The 22,457-nt window shown below is 41.9% G+C and overlaps 1 protein-coding gene across 2 annotated transcripts in view; it reads left to right on the plus strand.

Annotated features, from left to right (window-relative positions):
* Positions 1–22,457, plus strand: part of asic2 (acid-sensing (proton-gated) ion channel 2) — a 463,522-nt gene that overhangs the window by 396,896 nt on the left and 44,169 nt on the right. For both annotated transcript variants that reach the window (XM_079828722.1, XM_079828721.1), the window contains exon 2: positions 12,390–12,540. In XM_079828722.1, the coding sequence (XP_079684848.1) occupies positions 12,390–12,540 (151 nt within the window). The remainder of the gene's footprint in view (positions 1–12,389; positions 12,541–22,457) is intronic.

The following is a 22,457-nucleotide window of genomic DNA, read 5'->3' on the forward strand; positions in this document are numbered from 1 at the left end:
TTCACTTGGTAAAGTATGCAAACACAGTGCAAGCATTACTACAGGATGCAGAAAGTGTCGGACTTCACGTCTCCGTTTTTCAGCTCCTCCCCACCTGCATGCAGCAACTCTCGCCGATCGAACACACCTTTTGTGTAAACGGTCTTTGACTAGCTTTGTCCGTGTAACCGCTGTTTGGTAAGTCCATGTTTCTCAAGCCATCTTAGCCAAGGCTGTTAGTTTACATGACAACAGCGTTTTAGGTTGAAAATGCAAACTTTGTGCAAGTTTTTGAAAAGGATACCATTATCGTATTGGTATTGAATTTGTGAAATACAGTGCTTGCCTATTACGTGTTCAGTTTACAGGTGCATAGTTTTTTTTTTACAAAGTAACATCGCTTCGTGGATCTGTGTGAACGAGGATCGTTTTGACATTTTCACCCGTACACGAAAAACACAAAGAAAAACATGTTTCTATTTTTAGTACATCGTTGTAAACCTTCCCTAAAACTAAACAATACAGAGAAACAGAATATAAAAGTAAAACAAGAAGTTAATGTTAGATCATTGGTGTTTCATACTAATTTGAATTATAAAGGTCTTTCACGTTTAGTTTAATGATAATAAGAGTCCTGCTTCAAAGTTGTCAGTATACTGATATAATAAGTTTCAGTGTCTTTCAAAACATTAAAAAATGTATACACCTTATGGAAATCTACAAATGAGATCACTCTGAATATTTTTATGAAGGTTTTACATAATGAACTCGTGCATGAGCCTGGTATAGGTGATCTTCCACTAACAAGGTGGCTTTAGAGGGTAAAAAATATATAAATAACATGCTTTAGCATTTGAAAGAACGCTGGGGGAAAGAAAAAATTATAGGTTTACGGCATGTTTCCAGATCAAGTCTCTAGTCTCCTGGATTTCTTTCCTTCTTGAAATTGTGTGCTTGTAATACCTGTTCTATTGCTTGGTGGAGAGTATAAACCCAGCAGCCAAAGGGCAGGACACTAACAGTCTGATTTACTGACCCATGAAGTGCATGTGAAATTGCTCTGCAGGTGCAGAAAGTCATGGAGGATTTGATCAAAATCCTTGAGGATCGCAGCAGCCAATCCCCCCAAAAACCACTTTGCTCTGCATTGTGGTGACCACCGGTCTGACTTCCAGCTGCACCAGGTTTTCTACAAAGCTTTACACGTCTATTTACTAGACTGGTAAATAGACAGTTTCCAGCTAAACTGCTGCCAATCACAGATAATCAAATTGAATGTTTATTATGTTGAACTAAATTTTGGACCAATAAGATTTCACAATGAAAACCAAGCTACAGTCGTGTCTAGTTAGGACAAAAACTTATTTACAAGGAAGAGATACAATTGATCTCTTTTTTCTTCATCATGTCTGGTTAGGATACGTGAGATAAGGTGCCATGGGTAACCTTTGGCTGATCTATTACAGTTACCATGGCAATAGGCAGCCTTCACAGGTGAATTTTAAGGAGATTGTAAGAATCTGAGGCATGTACTGTGATATCCCCTTTGATGGTGATAGATGAGAAAAGTGAATGATAGACCTTGAGGTTGAAGGAAATCACATTTTCTAGTCTTCAACCTGTCAGATGTTGTGACATTGGTGTTATCAAGTTATTGCCATTGTCGTCCTGCAGAGTAGATGGAACAAAAAACGTTTCTTTAGTGACTTCAGACACTAGAGTTTAAGATTACAATAATAAACATGATAGTCTCAATAGATCTCAAAGCATATGTGCAGACATTGACCAGAATGCTGCATACAAAATGTTTTGTTCAGTGTCATTTTAGTATTATGTACTATTATAGTATTTATGTTGAATAAGCTTTCATTTTTATATTTTCAATTAAAATTGTTATAGTCATTTTCCCAACTTTTATTATTGTCTTTTTTTTCTGTTTAGATTTATTTTATGTCAGATTTATTTTTAGTCATTTTAGTGCTTCAGTTTAAAGTAGGCAACATGTCGAATCTTCGTTTACATTTTTACTTTTTAATCTAATATTTATTTAATTTTATTTGAGCTCTTTTTAAATTAATGGATTTTTTTAGTTAATATAGATTTGGTTAACAATAACCTCTGGTTTTATGTAGTAATCTACTAAATGTGCCTCATAATGTAAATTAACTGGATATATTCAAGCCTAAAATCATTTGAGTTAGATTTAAAACAAACGACTCCTATAGAAAGTAACATTAAATGTTACAATTTGTAACATTAAAATGAACTGGATTTATTCAAGTCAAGCATTTTCTTTAACATTACTGAAACAACTGGACTTTTACCTATGAAGGTCAGTTTTAAAGTTGGTTTGATTGCAAATAAGCCTCTTAAGGTACCAGTGGCGTGCAGTTCACAATATGTCATTATTGTACTGCTGGGGAAACATGATTGCCCTGTGGAAGGTTAAAAAACATTCACTGTCAGTGCACCACCTCGCAAACCTCTCAAACCAGTGGAGACGGGAGAGAGCACTCAGGCAGATGCCAAGCATCCTAATGAGCTATTGGGTGTACAGTGATGGAGGTTTCTGAATCTTCTCCCGGAAGAGCAGTAGGGCAAAAGTTCCATAGGAGGGGTAGTAGTTGACCTTCATTCTTTAAACTTGGTTGGTGGGAACTTCAGATTGGAGGAAGACCAGATCCAATTCAGCTCTAGGGGCTTCCACTTTTAGCCTGAACACTTTCCACAGCAAATACTGCACTCCAGATCAGGATGCTCTCAGCAACACTTCTTTAGAAGCTAATGAAGAACACGGTACTTGTGATGGATGGGCTTTGTTGGAGTGGGTTTCAGCAGTAAATAAGTAAAGACAGTTGAGCGAATTGAGGGAAAGGGCGGCTAGTAATAACAGTGAGGATTTAGCAAGTTAGTGAGCTTCAACTGAAGTGACCCTCAAAAACAACTCATCAGAGATGCATGCAGTGTCTCTTCAAATGCCTGTGCTTATGTTCGCTGGACTCTTGGGCTTTCATGCATAACATTTCCTTTCGTTCAACATCTTCCTCTAACACTCGCAGCCTGGATCATCGCCGCCAAGCCCAAATCCCTCCATCCCTGAGCTCTGCTGACTTGCTTCTTGTCATGCAGTCTCTATCTTTAGTCTAGGCGTCCATGGATGAGTGGGGAGCTCTAACCTGTTCGTCTGCCCTATATTTATTTGTATCCAGCATCATGTTTTCCATCATGCCTGAAAAATGAATCTCACAGACTTTTCTTTGACAGAAACAGGAGCTACTTCCAGTTTATTTTCCAATTTAAGAACTACCTTTTGTGAATAAGTGTTGGGAATTAGTGTCACTAACAACATTTAACAACATTTAAATGGCGTTATATTAATTTTGTTTCCCATCAAGTAGCTGTGCAGTGAATATGTGTAAGGAATTTTTTATTAGGCTTTGATTGGGATATCAAATGACACCACGGGCTAAGCATGGTGATTGATGAGCCTAAATCAGGGTCATCGCATGTTGCCACGGCAGCCACTCTGTGACTGACAGTTGGTATAGAAACATACCCGAGGGGTGGTGTCAGGGCTGAAATGTCTTTTGCACATAAAAACGGAGTGGAAGAGATGGAGACAGGTAGAGAAAGGGCAGATGAGGGAGCTGATGGTGTTGTGACAGAGGATGGTCCATTCTATAACCCATAAGAGGCTCAGAGAGTGAGAGAGACTGTAGAATAGAATATGCAAGAGAGGCTATTAATCTTCTATTGAGGGCATGGGATGTCATGGTTGTAATGTTTGGACGTTGTCATGGGCTCTTGCTGTAATGATTACATGCCTGCAGAATACCTATTGAGCTGCTTTACTGACTACTGCCTATGTACGTGAGCAGCTACCTTCTAAGGACCTCATGTGACATGTTTTGAATACTCTATATAGATAACAACTCAATGGCTACTGCAAAAATAACGCTACATGAGTTGACTCGCAATTGATACTGTAGTACAGTTTGATGTTTGCATTCTGCTTGGCTAATAATAACCAGAAAATACACAGCACACATAAATATGGAGTGAAACAGTTTATTAATAATTACACTAAACTTCAGTAAACAATTTTTATCAATACTTTTCAGTGTTGTACAAAATATAGTTTATTTATAATCAACATTTCATTATAATTCTGTAGCTGTGTAGCATTTATCTAGCAACTCTTATCCATAACACAGAGCGTTCTGCATGGGATACTCAGTAAGAGTACTTTTTTTCTCCAAATAAATTAATTCTTTTATTCAGCAAGGTTGCATTGAATTGATCAAAAGTGACAGTAAAGACTTTTAAATTGTTACAAAGGTGTATATTTCAAATAAATGGTGTTCTTTTTAACTTTCTGTTCATCATCATCATCATCATTAAAAAAATTATAATAATCCATACAAATATTAAGCAGCACAACTGTTTTCAACATGTCTCAGGCAGTCAGGGAAAACCAGCACTAAAACACAACAAATCAACATCTGAACCTCTGTATAAGAACTTCTGTAGATGCTTGACGGAAATAAAGTCAATCTGGTTATTAATAAGTGAAGCTAGTAATGCTGTTTTGGAGTTGTTTAATCATCTTTTGTGAGATTTAATGTCTTATTTTATCTTCGGTTGATTTAAGCTGTGGCTGGAAGTCAGTTGAAGTTCTTGTTTCTTTGTTTTATGTTCTTGTTTCTCTTTCCTTCAGTGACCTTAACTTGTTAACAGCAGGTGTTCATCAGTGTCTTAATTCACTCATTTGTTTTCATTCACTCTGTCAAGTGAACTATATTAGTAAACTGATGTAGGGAATCGTGAATGTGTGTGATTTGGGACACAGCCTCTAAGTGTTGACTTTGTGCGCCTTTAATTAACAGTATATTGCTGTAGGCTACTTTATCGAAAACGACATATTACATAGAATGTGTTGTTTTCTATGGTATATTGTTTTAATGAAAAACTGTTTGTTACATGGAATTTTTAACAGTGGGGAAGGCAGAGAGGGAAAACCAAAACTAAAATATAAATACTGAACATACTGTACACCTGACCCTGAACAGTATAGTGAATTTTTTTTATTATCAGCATTTATTTCAATTTGGCATCATGTATTTATTTTTTCACTCGCTCCTCATTCTGGGATTGCCTTCTGTGAAGGATACATACATTGCAATGCTGACCTAGAATTGAACAAAAACAAGGTATTTTAGGAGGCTACATCATTATGCTGTCAACCTTTTTAACCAGTCTTCATGTCTGGAGTGTGCCTATTAAGCCTAAAACACTGCTTTCGTAGGCAGCTCAGAAGGATTTGGAACAAAACATGGGCATCTGACTCATAATGACTCTACTGAGTGACGTCTTATGCTGCATTTTAAAGTGTAGCTTTATAATATTTTAATGAACTCTTTTCAAATAGGCTGTTTTTGAGGTGTCAGCTGAGCATGTGCTCTAGTTGAACTAGGAAAGATAGACAGAAACGCAACAAATTGGATTTGCTTAAAATAAATAAATTAGCACATAAATGAATGTGGGCGTTAGTAAATGAGTGGCAGAGAGTAAAGTATCTGTGTAAGTAACTGAATGCACAGACACTTAATAAACAAAAATAATTAATGTTAAAAGGATTATTTCTCTGTCGACATATCACTTTCTTCTTTATTGTCTAGTAATCTGTTCAAACATTCCCTCTTCAGACCTTTAAGCGCTGGTCATGCACATATAACTGCAATAACATTTATGACAATGGGTGATAAAAATTTAAATTGTGTAATGTTGCATGTCCAGTAAAGTTCTTTGTTTAATTGGATGTAAAGATGAAGTTTAACTAAACCTGTCTTTGACAGTGCCTGTATGCAACTGTGTGAATTTGTGTGTCCGTTGTGTACCCGTTTCGTCAGTGGTATGTATTATGAATTATTCACCCCATCACTGTTAATGCTCCGTGAAGCAAAGTGCTCACCCTGCAACTTTACTGATTTTTATAAACATAACTGCCGGTAAACACCCTGCCCATACCCCCTCCTTTCCATCCTGTGACAATCCACTGCAGAATGGAAATCGATTTAGGGGAACAAAAGCAGGACCACATCACAATAAAGGCGGTCAGAATGCTTCAGTCCTCTTTGGCTTTGATAAAAGTGCTTAACTGGTTCTTAACGCTTCTGATTTAAATTTTCCCATCATTGCTCGGTCCTCCGGCAAGCTGCTGGGGCAGAATGGGAATTCGTCTGAGGACATAAGTTTTGTATCACTTGCTTGTATCATAATAGTGGAAATGGTGGTCTGGTACAATTACTGTGGTAATCAGGAAACAGGTTTCCTACTTAGCCTTTTTTATTCTATTATGTGGGAGAAAGAGGTGGTATTTTGAGATATTTGCTCTCTGTAATTTTCGCTGATGGCTGAAAGTTATACTTTCTTCTCACTGATGTTTCGAGATATGAAACAGCTGACGGCTTTCGATATTATGGCTGTTGTGGAGGTGTTGGCTGTAGCAATTTAAAGGGATAGTTCACACAAAAAGGAAAATTCTGTTATCATTTACTCACCCTCATGTCGTTCCAAACCGTGTGTGACTTTCTTCTGTGAAGAATGTTGGTAACTAGTTTTGGTGCTCAGTGACTCATTGATTTCTCAAAATATCCTCTTATGTTCCACAGAAGAAAGAAAGTCATAGAGGTTTGGAACGACATGAAGATTAGTAAATGATGGCAGCATTTTTATTTTTACCTTTAAAGTTTTTCATTTTCTGAAGGGGCAGTGGTTAAGTAACTTTGGGGAGTTTAATTTAGGCCTACTTGTAATCTTTGAGTTCCTTGACTTTTTTTTTCTTGGTTCCTGCGTTGAATTTGTGCGTGAACGATGATGTCATAAAAATGTCAGAGTGTCATTGATTTTGTGATGGTTTGATTGACTGTGTGGAATTATGAGGCCAAGCAGGTTTGGGTGGCAGACTGTCAAAAATATCCTGGCATTATGCCATTAGCCGCAAGGCACTGGCACTCGTTGTCCAGAGTGAAGATATAATGCGCCTGGACTTCTCTTCCACTCAAATATATACTCAGCAGCCAAAGGACTCTCCTCTGAACAACTTTTCGTTTGCAGTTGCATGACTTTTTTTTGAGTTAAGTTGAATTCGTTTGCCGAATTATTTTAAGTAAATGCCTTGACAAACTTAAAATATCAGGTTGCCATGACTTAAAATCTGCCATAATTGTAACAATTACCTATTTAGTTTTAGATCAAGATTAACAATTTATATAATTACATTTAATAAATATATCTATAATAGGATTTCTGTGTAAAAAGTTGACAGTGTGTTTTAAAACATTTCATGTTTTAACAGTAAAACAAAGACCTATCAGGGGGGTATTCAAGAAAGCAAGGTTAAATTATTTGCCACCTATTTGGTGGTTGTGCAATCATTTTTTCAACCTTTTCGTTTAATATGTAATATTTATTCACTGAGAATTATAGGATTATATTGTTTGTTTTATGCTAATTAATTGAATGCAGATCCATGTGTGAGACGACAATAAAATAAAACATAAATATATTTGAATGTAATTAACATTTTAACATTACCTTGTTATAATAGTGCTTTAGAATGAATGTAATATTATATATTATATAACTGTAACTATATAACACATTTAGTTATATCAATATAACTACATTAATTATATAACACGTATCTGAATACGTCTTAAGGAAACTCCGGAGCAGGTTATGTTCAGAGAGTGAGTTGCTATGGCTACTTACATACCCTGAAAGTTAATAAGTTAAAAAAACTTCAATACAACAAGCTATATATAACGTCTTTTTTATTTTTTAACTTTGTTTGATCTAAGTTACATTTTTACATGGTTCTTTATTTCTAACTCTCTAGCAATAACTTAAACTGAGATTTCATCCTATGGAATCATAACAGACACTTCATGGTGCAAAAGCCACTTTAGAGATAAACACACACTATAGAGCGGAAATAAAGAGTGGAGGAGGGCCTGGAGACTGAATGAAATGAGAAAACGATGGCATCCATGTCTGAAGAAGATAATCCATGTTGCGGGCGACAAGGGAGCAAAAAACCCACCAGGCCGGTGACTGATAAGACTCAGAGACATCGTAGAGCACTTCCAGGTCTTCAGATGGAAAAAGGCAAAAACAGTATGCACCTGGCACACCAGTTGAAACTTCTCCAATTTTGAGGATGACTTAGTGTGAACATTTGCAGAAAAGAGCACATTTCCTCTGCGGGATTAAGAGCCCTGGGGTATAGTCTTTGTTTTTGCAATTTCAATGATAAATATCCTGTCAGTCAGAGAGATGATCTGCATACTATATGATCAGTCAGTAAATTAAAAATCGAGGCCGCGAATACGAGGTGATCAACTCCAAGGGGTTGCGTTCATAATGTGCTCTGTTAACACAGTAGTTAGCAGTCGAGAAGACGGTTCAAGCCACTCCAAAGCATCTAATCATGGACCCCATAAATATTCAGATTAACCTGATTTATTCGTACATCTATATTCTTAATCGAAACCTTGAGCGAGCTAGATGTAAATCAGTGTGACCTTTTGTGAACATCAAGTTGTGCTTTATCTCCTACTGCTTTCCCTAAATATGATTATCATAATGTATTCCTCATCTTCTTACAGTCGACCTGGCACACATTCACCTGTCAGAGATAGCACAAAAGAGCCCTGCCACAGTCAAGCTTCGCTTGCCTACAGCCATCACACAAGCGCCTGCGCCAATAACGCCTCTGCCTGTGTCATTAAAAGCAATGGACATCATTCAAACCAGGTCACGCCATTTTGTTCTAGAACACTCAAACCGCTTCATTTCCTTGAATGTTTAATGAGAATTCTTTTTTTTTTCTTATTCATGGAAGCACACAAACCAGCTAATGAACTTGATTTTACTCACATGGGCGCTTATTCATAAACATTCACATCTCAAATGCACTTCTGAAGATGTCACAAATGTGGCATGGTTTTGAGCTTGCAAGTTAATTGAAAGTGAATTTGTGTGTTTTATTACGTATCCTGTGTTTTAACAGTTACCTGCTGACCTCGAGGTAACAGAAGTTGACTAATCTTGACATGAAAGCACCAAACTTCAGGTCTAATTGAAGATTTTATTTCTTTGGAAAGTGAAAATGGTGCCTTGTTGAGTTTCATTACTCTAAATTAGTTTAATGATGAGTTTTAAAGGCTATTAAGAAAGTATTTAATGTGCGTGCTAATCTCTTAAGCCTTCACAAATGTTTTGCTGTTTGCTCTTAGTTCAGAGAAACATCCTTGGTCAATAATAGCAAATTACTATTGGCATGTTTACAATGATTCTGAACGTTAACACGCCAGTCGCTAAGTGGCAATGACAGTATGCCTTTATTCCACACAACAGCAGTCATAATGGCTTATTGTCTATTTTAAAGGGTGATGTTTATTGTGCTTTGTATCTCAGTATTCTGTGAGACTTTTTTTTAGTATATGTCATTTTATGATGCTAAGTTCTTAGTTAGCTTCTGCTAACTCCTGCTAAAACCTAATTTTGTAAGACTGCGATTAGTAGGCCTATTACTTCTTTTGTTTAGGTTGTTTTAAGTTATTTGGATTAAATTGTTTCATTATTAGCTCACTGTCAAAGCTGTATGGTTTCAATCCTAAAGGGATGGTTTGGTTCCAAAGAGGCGCCTTTGGTTTTATGAGGAAAGACAGCTTTAAGTTGCTGGTGCTATATCCCTATTTAATAAGCCTGCAAGCTATCTTAAGCGTAAATCCTTGCTGCTGTTTGTCTTGTCAGTTAAAATTAAATTGAATTTGAAACAGAGAGCAAGAAAAAGAGCTGAAGCTGTCAGTCATTGCGGGAAATGAGGACTATGTGGCCTACAGTGTCTTGAACATTCCCTTCCCTAAGTCCTAACTCTCTCTCTCTCTCTCTCTCTCTCTCTCTCTCTCTCTCTCTCTCTTTATCTTTGAAGGGTGATCTCTGCTATAGCGCTAGCTCAGGCATGAAGGATGAGACTGAATATTCATGTCAATTTTGTGGGCTGTGGTCTGGCAGCTGCAGGCTATGGTGATTTATCTAGAATGTCCCTGTGTGTATACAGACATGCTGTAAGGAGAAACCTTCTCAATCATTCATCCATCCATCAAGCTCCTACACTAGACAGAAGCAGCTCTTTTGCAGATCTTGGATCAAGTGGGCAGTGTTCTCCACACAAGTCTTTGGCAAGATATGCTTTCAAAGCAGCTTTCCCAAAACAGCTTCACGCTAATATTTGAGGAAAGACCAAAAGCTTTCAGCACTAATTTTTCAGTCAATGGATTGCAGCTCTGATTGAGATCTAGTACGCTATCTCTATCCTTAATTATATATATATATATAAATATATATCATCTTGCTATCAAATTAGTCACAAATTATAGCTTAAAGCAGAAAGAAAGAAAGAATGGGATATAGGTGTTGGGTTTTGTAAAGGTGGGCGTCTCTTTTCACTTCATTACTCTCAAATGGCTGTATTTGTCTCTGCTCAGTCTGCTGTGTAAAAAAAAAAAAACCTTCTTTGGCAAATTAATATAAATGCACCCAGCCTTCTGTCCTTTCTCTTACATGTCTGCTGAATGGGGAACATTGGGGTTGTTCTATCGCTCTTTCCTCAAGGGCTATAATATGCATCATGGAATCAGATGTTATCTATACTTCTCGCAGACTCGCAGTATTTTCTCTAATAATCTAAGGGTGAGACAGAAGACATATCTTAAGATAAAGATGTTGCACACTTATAATCCTGTTCCTCGAACAAACCAGACAAGAAATGCAAGTCCGAAACCCCATTTTACAAATGGCTTGTAGCTGAATGATGTTAAAGGGATGGTTCATCCACCAAAAATTCACAATGTCCTTCCAAACCTGTAGACTTTCTTTCTTCTGCAGAACACAAAAGGATAATGTTGCTCTTGCAGTTATAATGCATAGGGACAAAAGCTTTCAAAAGGACTAGGGCAGCATTAAAGCAGTAGGAAAGTAGTCCACATGACCTGTGCACAATATTCTAAGTCTTCTAAGGCCACATGACAGCTTTGTAAAAGACTTTTAATAGAGCAGATTTATTTTATCTGATTTTCTTGATACCTACATCCACCCTAACTCTCATTTTACACATGCATGCAAGGCCATGAGAGGAGTGTGTTTTTTTTTCTTCTTTTGAACTTGATATTTCCAGTAAATCAAAGTCAGTCTGAATGATTCATTATTAGTCATGAGTCCGTCTAATCTGGTTTTTGACAGGAGGGGAAGATTATTAGTTAATAATTACTTAAATTTCAGCCTGCTCCTTCCACAAATCTATCATCACATGATTTCAGAAGAATATAATTGCCTGGACCACTTTTAAAATACTTTTATAGTTCTTTTTCATCCTTTTGAAAGCATGACAGCTCCCCATTCATTTTAACCGCATGAAAGAAAGAAAAAAGTAGCCAGCACAGTTTTCAAAATTTCGTCCTTTGTATTTCACAGAAGAAAGCAACCCATACAGGTTAGAAACAGCATGGGGATGAGTGCATGGCGTACAGTATAATACAATTTCAATTTTTTTTTGGTAGAATTCTAAAGGAATATTTTGGGTCATTTCAAACAAAGTTATTTGTACTGCATCGGGGGCATACTGCCAATTACCACAGGGAAACACATTATGCTACATACAATACTAATGGCAGCCTATAAGGCCTATGCATATTGAAGCCTATAATTTGCAGCACTGCAAATACATGTTTCAATATGCAAACGTCAAACCTTTTCAAAAGTAAACAAAGAACTTACAAAAATATCAATTGAACACAGACTGAAACCTTGATAATTACTAACCCCTGTGACAGCTAGCCCGATATATTAATTATAGTTATGGGTTATATATTTTAAATGGGTCATGACCAGTTAAAAAAGTAAATCCTCTTAGTTTGGTATCTGTGTGAGGAATACGAGGAGGGCACATTAAGGACATGATGTAAATATTGTATGTGAAATGTAAACCACTGTTTATGTGGAGCTGCATGCATTCTGCAAACTCCACCCACATGAATTATGTATCTTATAACCAGAAGTTCATCCACCTAGAGAGTATTCCCATCTAAGGAGGATGATTCAGACAGATTTACAGCTCAATAAATGCCTATTTTTGATAGTAAATTATTGATGTAAGTTTAAAAAGTATACAAGCTTCACATTAATGCTTTTAAACTCTCTGGCCAATTTGCCTGCAAAGCTTTCATGCATTTCATAGTATTTATAGTATACACATGCAAAATGACGTATTATTGTCTATGGCAATCAACAGCATAATACGAATGAATGAATGAATCAGCTTTCTCTCTCACTCTCCCTCTTTCCAGGTGTTTACACGTTATGGGAAGTGTTACATGTTTAACGCTGCCGAGGAGGGGAAGACTTTAAGGACTACAATGAAAGGAGGCACAGGCAATGGCCTGGAAATCATGTTGGACATCCAGCAAGATGAATACCTGCCTGTGTGGGGAGAAACAGGTACACACACACACACACACACACACACACACACACATAAACGCAGTCAGCCTTGATCACACTATGTACACTTGAGCTTTCCCAGAGCTCTCCCTTGTTAAACATCTCTCCTCATTTGCAGGAGAAACTCAGATTGTCTTACAGGTGTCTGATTAGGGCAAGATTTTGTCAGCACTTTCAGTGTGATTCCATCCCCAGGGACACAGTGAATATTTGCAGGAGACACACACCTTGAAGAACAGCTGTGATGCTGTAATGGTGCAGACAAATCCAGTGGGATTCATTATCAAATAGAAGTTCTTGCATCCTGTTGAACTGATCTGATGCAGCTACACTTCTCTGAAGAGTAGTACACAAAAACTTCACTTTTTTGATTAGCATTGTGACACCCAAGCAAAGCACAGCTTCCCTTGTAGTGTGTTCGAAATTTCAAAGCGGATGAAAGCGTCTAGAATTAAGAGAGCGGCATTGAGAATTCCCAGCAAAAGATTCATTAGCATTTGAAAGGTTACAAGTTTAGTTTTGAGGCTGAATTCAAATTTATTCCCGAGAATTATCGACATACATTTTCCAACAATGAACAAAAGGAATCAGAGCGTAATGACTATACATTTCATCAGCTGTTCTGAAAAAGTGCCCTTTAAGCAATGGCACAAACTGTGCCACGGCTTTATCACTGCTCCCGGACTGATAGATAAATCCTTTAGATTTACTTTTCATTCTCGTAGCTGTGAAGGATATGGATAATATGTATTTAAAAATTCAGATCAGCTATTAGGGCAGAGTCCCTAGTGGAAATTTTGTATGAGTGAATGTTGAATTCTCGTTCTCTTCCTCGCATTCAAATTTGCCACATCATGCACGCGAGAACCAATGAAGTTTGTGCACAGTTTCTTTGCTCCTCTTTTCTCCTTATATGGTGTCCAGTGTGCTCACTGCACTGCACTGCTCTTATTCTCATGTGTATCATTAGCTATGTTTCCAATCAAAAATTGTACATTTAAATAATGCGCAAAATGCGAATATTGCATTAAAGGGGTGATGAATTGAGAAATCAACTTTCCTTTGAGCCTTTGGTTTATAAAAGTTAACCGTGATATAAGAACATCCTGTAAGTTTCAGATCTGAAAACGTCCTTGTTAGTCAAAGAAAAGCTTTTATAGACACCAGGCCCAGAAAACGAGAGCTCTCACAATATGTCGACCATTGACGTAATAGGACGCAGAAGCACCACCTCAAGACCGCCCACCAACTCGTGGAGCTAAACGATGCTGGTTCCAGCTCACGTGCGTAAGACATTACACGTTTGTTCACTTCATTTCACCGCAGAATCGATTATAAACAAGATAGAGGTTGAGACTGGATTTGCAGACATATTGAGATTAAAACACAATGCTGTGCCTACTATATTGGATCCGACAGGAACGGTGCAACACACTTATGTGAGTAAAACATGTTTTTTAAATGTGATAGTATTGCATTGTTACAGATCGTTTGATATCTATTGATTACATACCTTAGCATACTGTCACAGGCTGGAGAAGGTGTTATTGGTTAATTTGTGACCAGACTCAGACTTGTAACGCCAGCTCGCAAAGCCCAAAGTCCCGGGGCTATGTGTTTTTCAGACGGGCTATCACCGGCCTGCCGATGGGCTGTAGTGAAATAACAATTCTTTCTTGCGCGCGCGCGTGTGTGTGTGTGTGTGTGTGCGTGTGTGTGTACGTACGGTTCGCGGTTATAATCACTGATGATGGGGCGAAATGATACAGAAATAACATTCCAATCAATCGTGGGTGGATGAGAGATGAATCATTGTGTTTGTTTGATAAAGACATTTTGTGAGCCCTGGCTGTGGGCTGGGCGATTCATTCCGGTTGCCGTTTGCCACATGCTGTCACTGACAGGGGAGCAGAAGCTCATTAAATATGCAAATCTTATCCAATCCTAGCCATGGGCGTTTACATCCAAGTCTTCAGTGCGGCACGCCCATCAAAACCGACCGTTTTTCAGAGAGCCTCAAAACCAAGGCAGAAAATAGCCTATTACTTATTCATTATGATGTTTTTGAATGTAAAAACCACGTAATCGTCATAAGTTGACCTCAGACAACAGTATAAAATAAAAAAAGCCAGTTCATGATCCCTTTAAACATTTGCGAATACGAATTTCCCCGAAGAGAACAAAACCGCCACTTCATGACAAACTGCCGCTAAATATCAATAAGAGAAATGTAAGTTGCTGCAGTAGGAGAAGCCACTTATAATATGTTTCATATATGATAAATTGATGACGAAATGCAATAAATGCAATCATGTTCCCTTTCGAAAGGGAACGCACGCTGCGTCAGCTGACGCTACGGGGGAACGCCTCCAGCGTGACAGGTGCCTGAAATCACAATTACAAAACGTCAATCCTATTGACCGGCGACAGCCTATGACGTCATCAAGGTGCAACCAGGAAGTATAAAAGGGCGCCTTGCCAACATGACAGTATCTTTTCGTCTGAAGGGACTGTTTGCCGATTTCACGTAATTCACAGATGTGTGGACCCGTGTACCAGGTATCTTACACCTGAGGATACACACACACTCTGTGTTTACTGTCTGGGTGAGGAGCATGCACGGGAAGTTCTCGAGGGAGCTTCCTGTGCAAACTGCGAGCGTTTTCCCCTGAAGACGCTCCGCTCTCGTCTGGCTCTCTTCTCGAGGGGAGAGAGTTCAGCATCTGGGGACGGCCCCGCTCGAGCTGAGGCTGAGCGGCGTCTGAAGTCCTGGGGTTCACAGATGGATCTGGCTTGTCATCTGGAGACTGGTGTGGTGCTTGCAGATGACGATCCAGATCGCGAGGGGCAGACATCGGAGGAGGAGCGGGATTTGAGCTCCTCCTCCTCGTCTGCGGCTCTTCCAACTGAGCAAAGGATGGATGAAGAGGTTGGTGAGTCAGCTGAGGCTGAAACCTCACATCCATCCTGTCCCATGTACGGGGAGCTGGTGGAGGTCATGGAGCGCGCTGCAGGTAGACTGCAGCTGCCGTGTCAGCGCGCGAGGAGAGAGGTCGTGCGTCCAAATCGTTTGGATGACCGGTTTCTCTCCGCTCATGACCGCCCAGCTCCCGGGAGTCTTCCATTTCTTCCAGATCTCCATCAACAGATCTCGAAGGGATGGAAGAAGCCTTATTCAGCCCGCATCCATCGGCATCAGCGAGCTAACTTCGCTGATGTCGAGGGACTGGCTGAGGCTGGATATGTGTCGTTGCCACCCGTGGACGAGACGTTTGCGAACTATCTCACCTCTGGGCGGCCATCGACACTGAGGTCTTCCACCCTGCCGACCAAACCTCTTAGGACAACATCTCGTTTGAACGGCAGGGCGTACATGTCAGCGGGTCACGCTGGGGCGGCTTTACACACCATGGCGGTGTTACAAGCCTACCAGGCGGACCTGCTGAGGGACCTCGATCAGGGGGAGGGACTAACCCCTGATGCAGTGACCGAGTTGCGCCGGACCACGGATCTCGCTCTCCGGGCTGCCAAACAAACCGTGTTTGCCATCGGCCGTTCGATGGCGGCGATGGTAGCCACAGAGAGACATCTGTGGTTGAACCTGGCGGACATCGGGGAGAAAGAGAAGTCCTTTCTCCTGGATGCCCCGGTTTCGCCTTCTGAACTTTTCGGCACCTCCGTGGAGGCGGTGGTCGGAAAGTTCAGGGAGGTGAAGGCGCGCTCTGCGGCATTTAGAACATTCATCCCGCTGAGGTCCGGGACCGCGCCCAGGCAGCCGGGTGTCCCTGGCCCGTCACGATCTGAGGACTGGAGACGGGACCAGCGAACCAGCGTCGCCTCTCGAGCGCCCCCTCCGTGGAGGACTGGTGCGCAGAGAAGGCGGGACACCCGCAACAAGAAGAGGAAGGAAGCCGGTGCTGGTAACCGGAACCAGCGTAGGCAGCGGACTCCGCCTCCCAGGGCGCGCAGATGAGCGCTGCCTTTTTCCCTTCCTCCTGTGCTTTCCCCTGGGCGCTTTACATCAGGCCGCTGGGCCAATGATGAGCAGAAAATGTAAGATTCTGACGGCCCGCCTGGTTTGTTTGGTGATAGCGCCCCCCTCAGGATGGTGGTTGTATACTAGCTTGATGGCTGGTTTGAAGCACCGAGAAGAGCGAGTGGTGAGTCCCCCTCTAGAAGGGTGAAGCATTTTCTACTAATGTTTTCAGGACTCCGTTTTTCGCTCTCCTGAGAGGGCTCGGGGGATTATGGAACATCGCTGGACATCGCAGGGCCTGCAGCTCCCCGTGAGTAAGCTAAGAACGATCTTCTTTGCAACATTATATGTTTGTGCATAATACTATACTTTAGCTAGTAGAGATCTACCGCCTCTCCGTGTTATCTCTATCACTTATGTGAGTGTTTGTATTTGCCGCTCTTGCTCGCGGGCTTGTGGCGCGCGGGGGCGAGTTGTTTGTTTTCCTAGTTTTAAGTATAAAGTAGCATTACGACCGGGTTAAGCACTAATGCGTGAGCTGTAGTGAGATCTGCGCCCAGCCCTGTTGGGCTTTTAAATGGGTTTCGGGGCCCCGTTGTTTATGTAAGGGGTGATAATATTTCTTTCCCGAGCCCTGGGTAGATCTAGTGCAGGTTTAGCACCGCACCACTTGGCCTAGGCTTTGCTAAGGATGGGGGGCGCTTCCTTTAAAAGCAGGTTTGTCGCCCTAGGCCTGTCTTTAAGTATAAGAACAGTGCATGTTTTTCTGCATCCTTGATTCAGCCTCCTCTTATTACACAGTAGTCCGGCCAAGGCCCACCCCCTTCTCTGCGTTCTGGGGTTATTTAGTAATGCAGTGTAGGTGTTGCAGCAGGGATAGCGACCTTGCCAGTGGTCGTGGGGCCGGGCTGAGCGTCTTTCGCTGTGTGCGTCTAAGACTTTAGTTTTGCTGTGCCCCGCCTTTCAGAGCTGGTGTGGCCACCACCTTCTGGTGGCCCCCGGCCTCATCCTGGAGGATGGTACGGCCGGTGGGTTACATTTTTGTATGATGTGTTTACCCTCTGCTCTATGTCCTCTGCTCCACCTTCTTTAGGGCTCGGGTCGAGCTGAACATCGCAACCTTCTGCAAAAAGTGGCGGTTTGATCAAATGCTCCCCTGAGGCCCGAGCATTACCAATGGCTGACGTCCTTGCACGAACGGCAGACCGCTGTATGAGAAAGTAAGACGGCCGCCCTGAAGCAGGTGACGTAAGTTGTACTCCCCTCGCTTTAGAGGGTTCCTAAGCATTTGTTTGCTGAGTGCACTGCTGTTGGCAATGTGATTAGGTTCATGTCTGTAGGCACTGACCTGTGAGACTGCGCTATCGCGGAGGCCCTTTAGCCTCTGGGATGGAGCCAGCCCCAGGTGCGGGCATATGAAGGCCAGCTGGTTGTGAGTAGCCAGCTTGGGCAGTCTGGGCAGTGGACTCCAGGACAAGGGAGTCTCGACGTCGTGGCCCATAGGTGGGCCCCCGAGGATTCTTTCCGTCGACGTCGACTTCAGCAGAAACCTCGTCAACCAGTAGGCCCTCTTTGGCCTCCTTGGGGATGAGTCCCCAGGTGATAACTGGATGTCCAGTTCTTCGTCAGCAGCAGACAGCTACCGTCAGCCCGGGTACAGCAGCCAGCCTTCTTCTATCCGCGGCAGGGTTCATAGAACCTGCAGACCTCCTATTTGGAGGTAGGCCCTGCCAGGCCTCCCTGAGGGGTAGGCTCCCGTTTTTGGGTTACCCTGGCTCAGATGGTAGGCCCCATCAGGCCTCCCTGAGAGCCTGCTGTGAGTAGCAGGCCTTGCCCGGTCTCCCCCGAGGGGGTATTCCTGGGCATTAGTCCCTCGACGGCTGGCACGAGCTGCTAGTAGGTGGTAGGCGCTAATAAGCAGGCTCACTGGACCTCCTCTGAGGGGTTGGTCCCGGGCCCCAGTCACTGGATGGCTAACACGAGCTGCTAGTAGGTAGTAGGCCTCACCCGGCCTCCCTGAGGGCGAATTCCCGGTTCCCGGTTCCCAGTCTCTGTGGCGGTGAGCACGGAGTGCTAGCAGGTAGTAGGCCTCACTAGGCCTCCCTGGAGGACTAGCACGTTCTGCCATCAGGTGGTAGGCGGCGAGCCTCCCTGAGATCGTTCCCCGGTCCCCAGTTCCGGTACCTCATGGTAGCATGGGTTGCTAACAGGTAGCAAGCGGCACGGGCTTCCCTGGGGGATTCGCTATTGGATTGTAGGCCTCACCTGGCCTCCTCTAAGGGCATGTTCCGGTTTCGCAGTCACTAGATGAGTCTAGTCACTGTGAAAAAGCTATCTCTAGCGCACCTATTGTCAGGTGGCAGGCCTAACTAAGCCTCCCTGAAGGAACGCTCAACGACTAAACAGGTGGTAGGCCTCACTAGGCCTCCCTGACGGAGCGAGTCCCTGTTCTCCCAGCTACCTCGAGGGCTAGCTCGACTGCGGTCAGGTGGTAGGCCTGCTAGGCCTCCCTGAGGGCGAGCTCCGTGGTTTGGACACGCGAGCAGTCGGCACAGGTTACCAGGTAGAGGCCCCTTCTGGCCTCCCTGGGGGACGATTTCCCTAGGAGGGAACACATAACTGGCTTTACGCTGACAGCTGGTGGTCACCTGCTATCAGGCGCCGGTTTCTAGTCGGTAGCACCTGAAGGCGGTGTTCATACCCTAGCATGACGAGACGACGCTGCTACTATGCGGTCCCTACAGGAAGGGACTCTCATAGATCGCCTACAGCATGGTTACCTACCAGGCAGGCTTGGGAGCTCCTCTCAAGTGAGAGTCTTCTGTGAGCTGATAGCCGCTTGGCACTGATCCGTCGGTTGTAGGCACCTCGAGGTCTCCCAGCAAGGATCAGCCTGTAAGCCTGTTCGGCCTCCTGAGCACGTTTTAAAATAAGTGCTTGGTAGATCCTAGGATCGAGCGGCTAAACTCCCCTCGCTAGCAAGGGTTAGAAAGCACTTCGCTGAGCGCTGCTCTTCAGGATAACCCGTCTCTGAGGTCCGGCTGGTGGAGGACACTGCCTTTTTGCAATACCCTAGCAGGATGTCTCTCCGGAGGCAAGTACCAGAGGCTCTGTACTTAAACAGACAGGGGTTGGCCAAACTGACGTGTCCCACATAGAGGTCGCTGGGTCAGGCCTCCCTGGTGGCATTCGGTGAATTCTTCCCGAATAGTGACTGGCACGGGTTCCCTCGGGTCCCCTTGCCATGTTCCCTTAAAGGAACCCTTTCTGTCGAATGGGCTGGTTCCAGGCCTTCGAGCGGCCAGGGTAGGACTTCATATGGTATGCGAAGGTTCCTTCTCAGGTTTATAGCTTGGGCTTTGACCGTAGGGAGCGCTGTCACTGACAGCCTAATGTGACCAGAAGGGGAGTGGTTCAGGCATTTCAGTTGAATTTGCTTGTCCTGACAGTTGTCACTGCCAGTGGGCATGCACTCCTTTCGACATGGCGGCGTTGGTATATCGTTCCCCGTAGTGTCAGCTGACGCAGCGCGAGTTCCCTTTCGAAAGGGAACGTCTCTGGTTACGTATGTAACCTATGTTCCCTGAGAACAGGGAACGAGACGCTGCGTCGCTTTGCCATGCCTCAAGGCTTGCCTGCCAAACAGTCCCTTCAGACGTTTAGATACTGTCATGTTGGCAAGGCGCCCTTTTATACTTCCTGGTTGCACCTTGATGACGTCATAGGCTGTCGCCGGTCAATAGGATTGACGTTTTGTAATTGTGATTTCAGGCACCTGTCACGCTGGAGGCGTTCCCCCGTAGCGTCAGCTGACGCAGCGTCTCGTTCCCTGTTCTCAGGGAACATAGGTTACATACGTAACCAGAGACGTTATCTTGATTTCGGATGCCTGCTGTTTGGGAACACAGTCGTGTAAGACAGTTCTGGCAGGTAATTATACTGAACCAATTTGACGATGAACTTTGTTCAGTCATTTCAGAATGACCAAAACAACATTTCAGATGCTTTGCAACAAGATTGGTCCGCTGGTTAGTCCAGTTATGCCATCCCATTGCGCAAAGTCACATGACTTTTTTGATTTGCAACGTAAATGTTTCCACCTTAGTTTATGTGCATGTTTTTTTTTTAGTTAAAAAAGTATTTGTTTCAATTGAGCGCATTTAATAAAAAAAATTTTTTTATATATATTTATTGCCATTTGTTTGAACATTAGAACAAAAAAATTAAATATAATAGTAATATTTTTTTTTATAATAATATAAAAAAATGATAAACACTTTACAGGACATTTAGAACACAGCTAAAACATAAAATGAAATAAGTAAAACATTAATTTGATACATCAATGTTCACAGCCTTTCATTGTGTAATTTAACTTTGCTACTTTAACAGAGTTATTCATTTTTTGTTGGAATATAGGAACTGCATTACATACTGGGCATGTCCAATACAGAGGAGATGGCTATAGTTCAGTTATCCCATGTTGTCTGGTCTACTTGGTCACAGTAGTGCAAAAAAGGAGTCCAAATTTAATAAAAGTCTTTTAGTTTCCCTTTAACTACATAAGTCAGTTTTTCCAAGGCAAGGTTGCTGGTCATTTCTTTAAACCATTGGTTAGGGGAGGATCCTTGAGTCTCCTTCCATTTTAAAGCAATAGCGCGCTTTGCCTGGATCAAACTAAAATCAATCAGTTTGCGCTTTCTTGCATTCATCTCAAGGTTCACTGGTTATATGTGAAATAGATAAAGTTTGGGCACAAGAGGGACATTTTCTTCAGCCAATTTCATTAAGTACAACATTAGTTGTTCCAATTTAGCAGACTTTAAGTATGTAGGGTATTTATATTTAGTACATAAATATTTAAATGTAAATATATATATATATATCGTTTTTTATTTTTACTAGGGGAACCACTGCATATAGGATATTTGAGGAATTCTGTACAGTGGCTGGGATTCGCCATGTTCCTGTTGAAGGTAGAAGACTGATGTATGATTTTTCTTTCTGCGTTTTCATGATCAGAAAGTCATCTGTCTACATCCATTCTACCTCTAACACTCCAAAGTTTTGGGAGGGACATGGGGAAAGAGATTGAGAAATCGGAAATGGAGAAGGTGAAGGGGAAGTGTGCTCTTGCATATGTAATATTATAAATGTGCTACGTTGCTCTGAAAAAATGTTGGCACGATGCACAGGGAAGATGACACGTCTGGAGCAGAGAAAGAGCCAGTGATAAACTTGCCATCATCTTTTTCAAATTTAAGACATGGAGAGAGATCCCTGAGCCTTACTGAATAAATGTGCAGCCAATCCGTCATTCTGTCTGCCGGTTTCCAACTCTGATGAATGCAGAGTGATGAAGAACTTATTCACTTTGAAAGAAGAAATGGGGAGATAAACAGTATATTATGTAGAGCAAGATTCGGTGCGCTTGAGCGGGAATATTTATGTGTTTATTGTTTTTTTGGATGCAGTGGTGAAGCTCAGTAGTACAATAAATCCAGTCAAAACTTTGCTTTTCTTTGTTTCAGTACATTTTGCCATCCCTTTTCTCATTTCCCTTCTCCTCCCTCTTCATATTTGTGTCATTCTTCTAAATTAGTGCCTTCATATTGAATAAAAGTACTTTCATTATCTCTCCTTGTTATCTTGGATTCTGAAGTACTTTGTATTTCCTGGAAGATGAACATATTGACCTTATCTCTTATACAATATGATAGTCAATGACTTGGTGTGCATTAAAAGATTTTTATGCTCAATGTGGAGGCAAAGAATTACCCGACATGAAGCATTTAATGCATGCTTAGCCCTAGATAATCTCGCTAATATGCCTTCCATTTTCACTTGCCAGCTTGGACAAGTTAAAGCTGTCATTTATGTTTCCAGCTTAAAATTTGACTGGATGGATAAAAAATACTGTCATTTTAATTTGGTTAAT

Source organism: Gobio gobio, assembly GCF_949357685.1.
Source record: "Gobio gobio genome assembly, chromosome: 1".
Taxonomy (NCBI): domain Eukaryota; kingdom Metazoa; phylum Chordata; class Actinopteri; order Cypriniformes; family Gobionidae; genus Gobio; species Gobio gobio.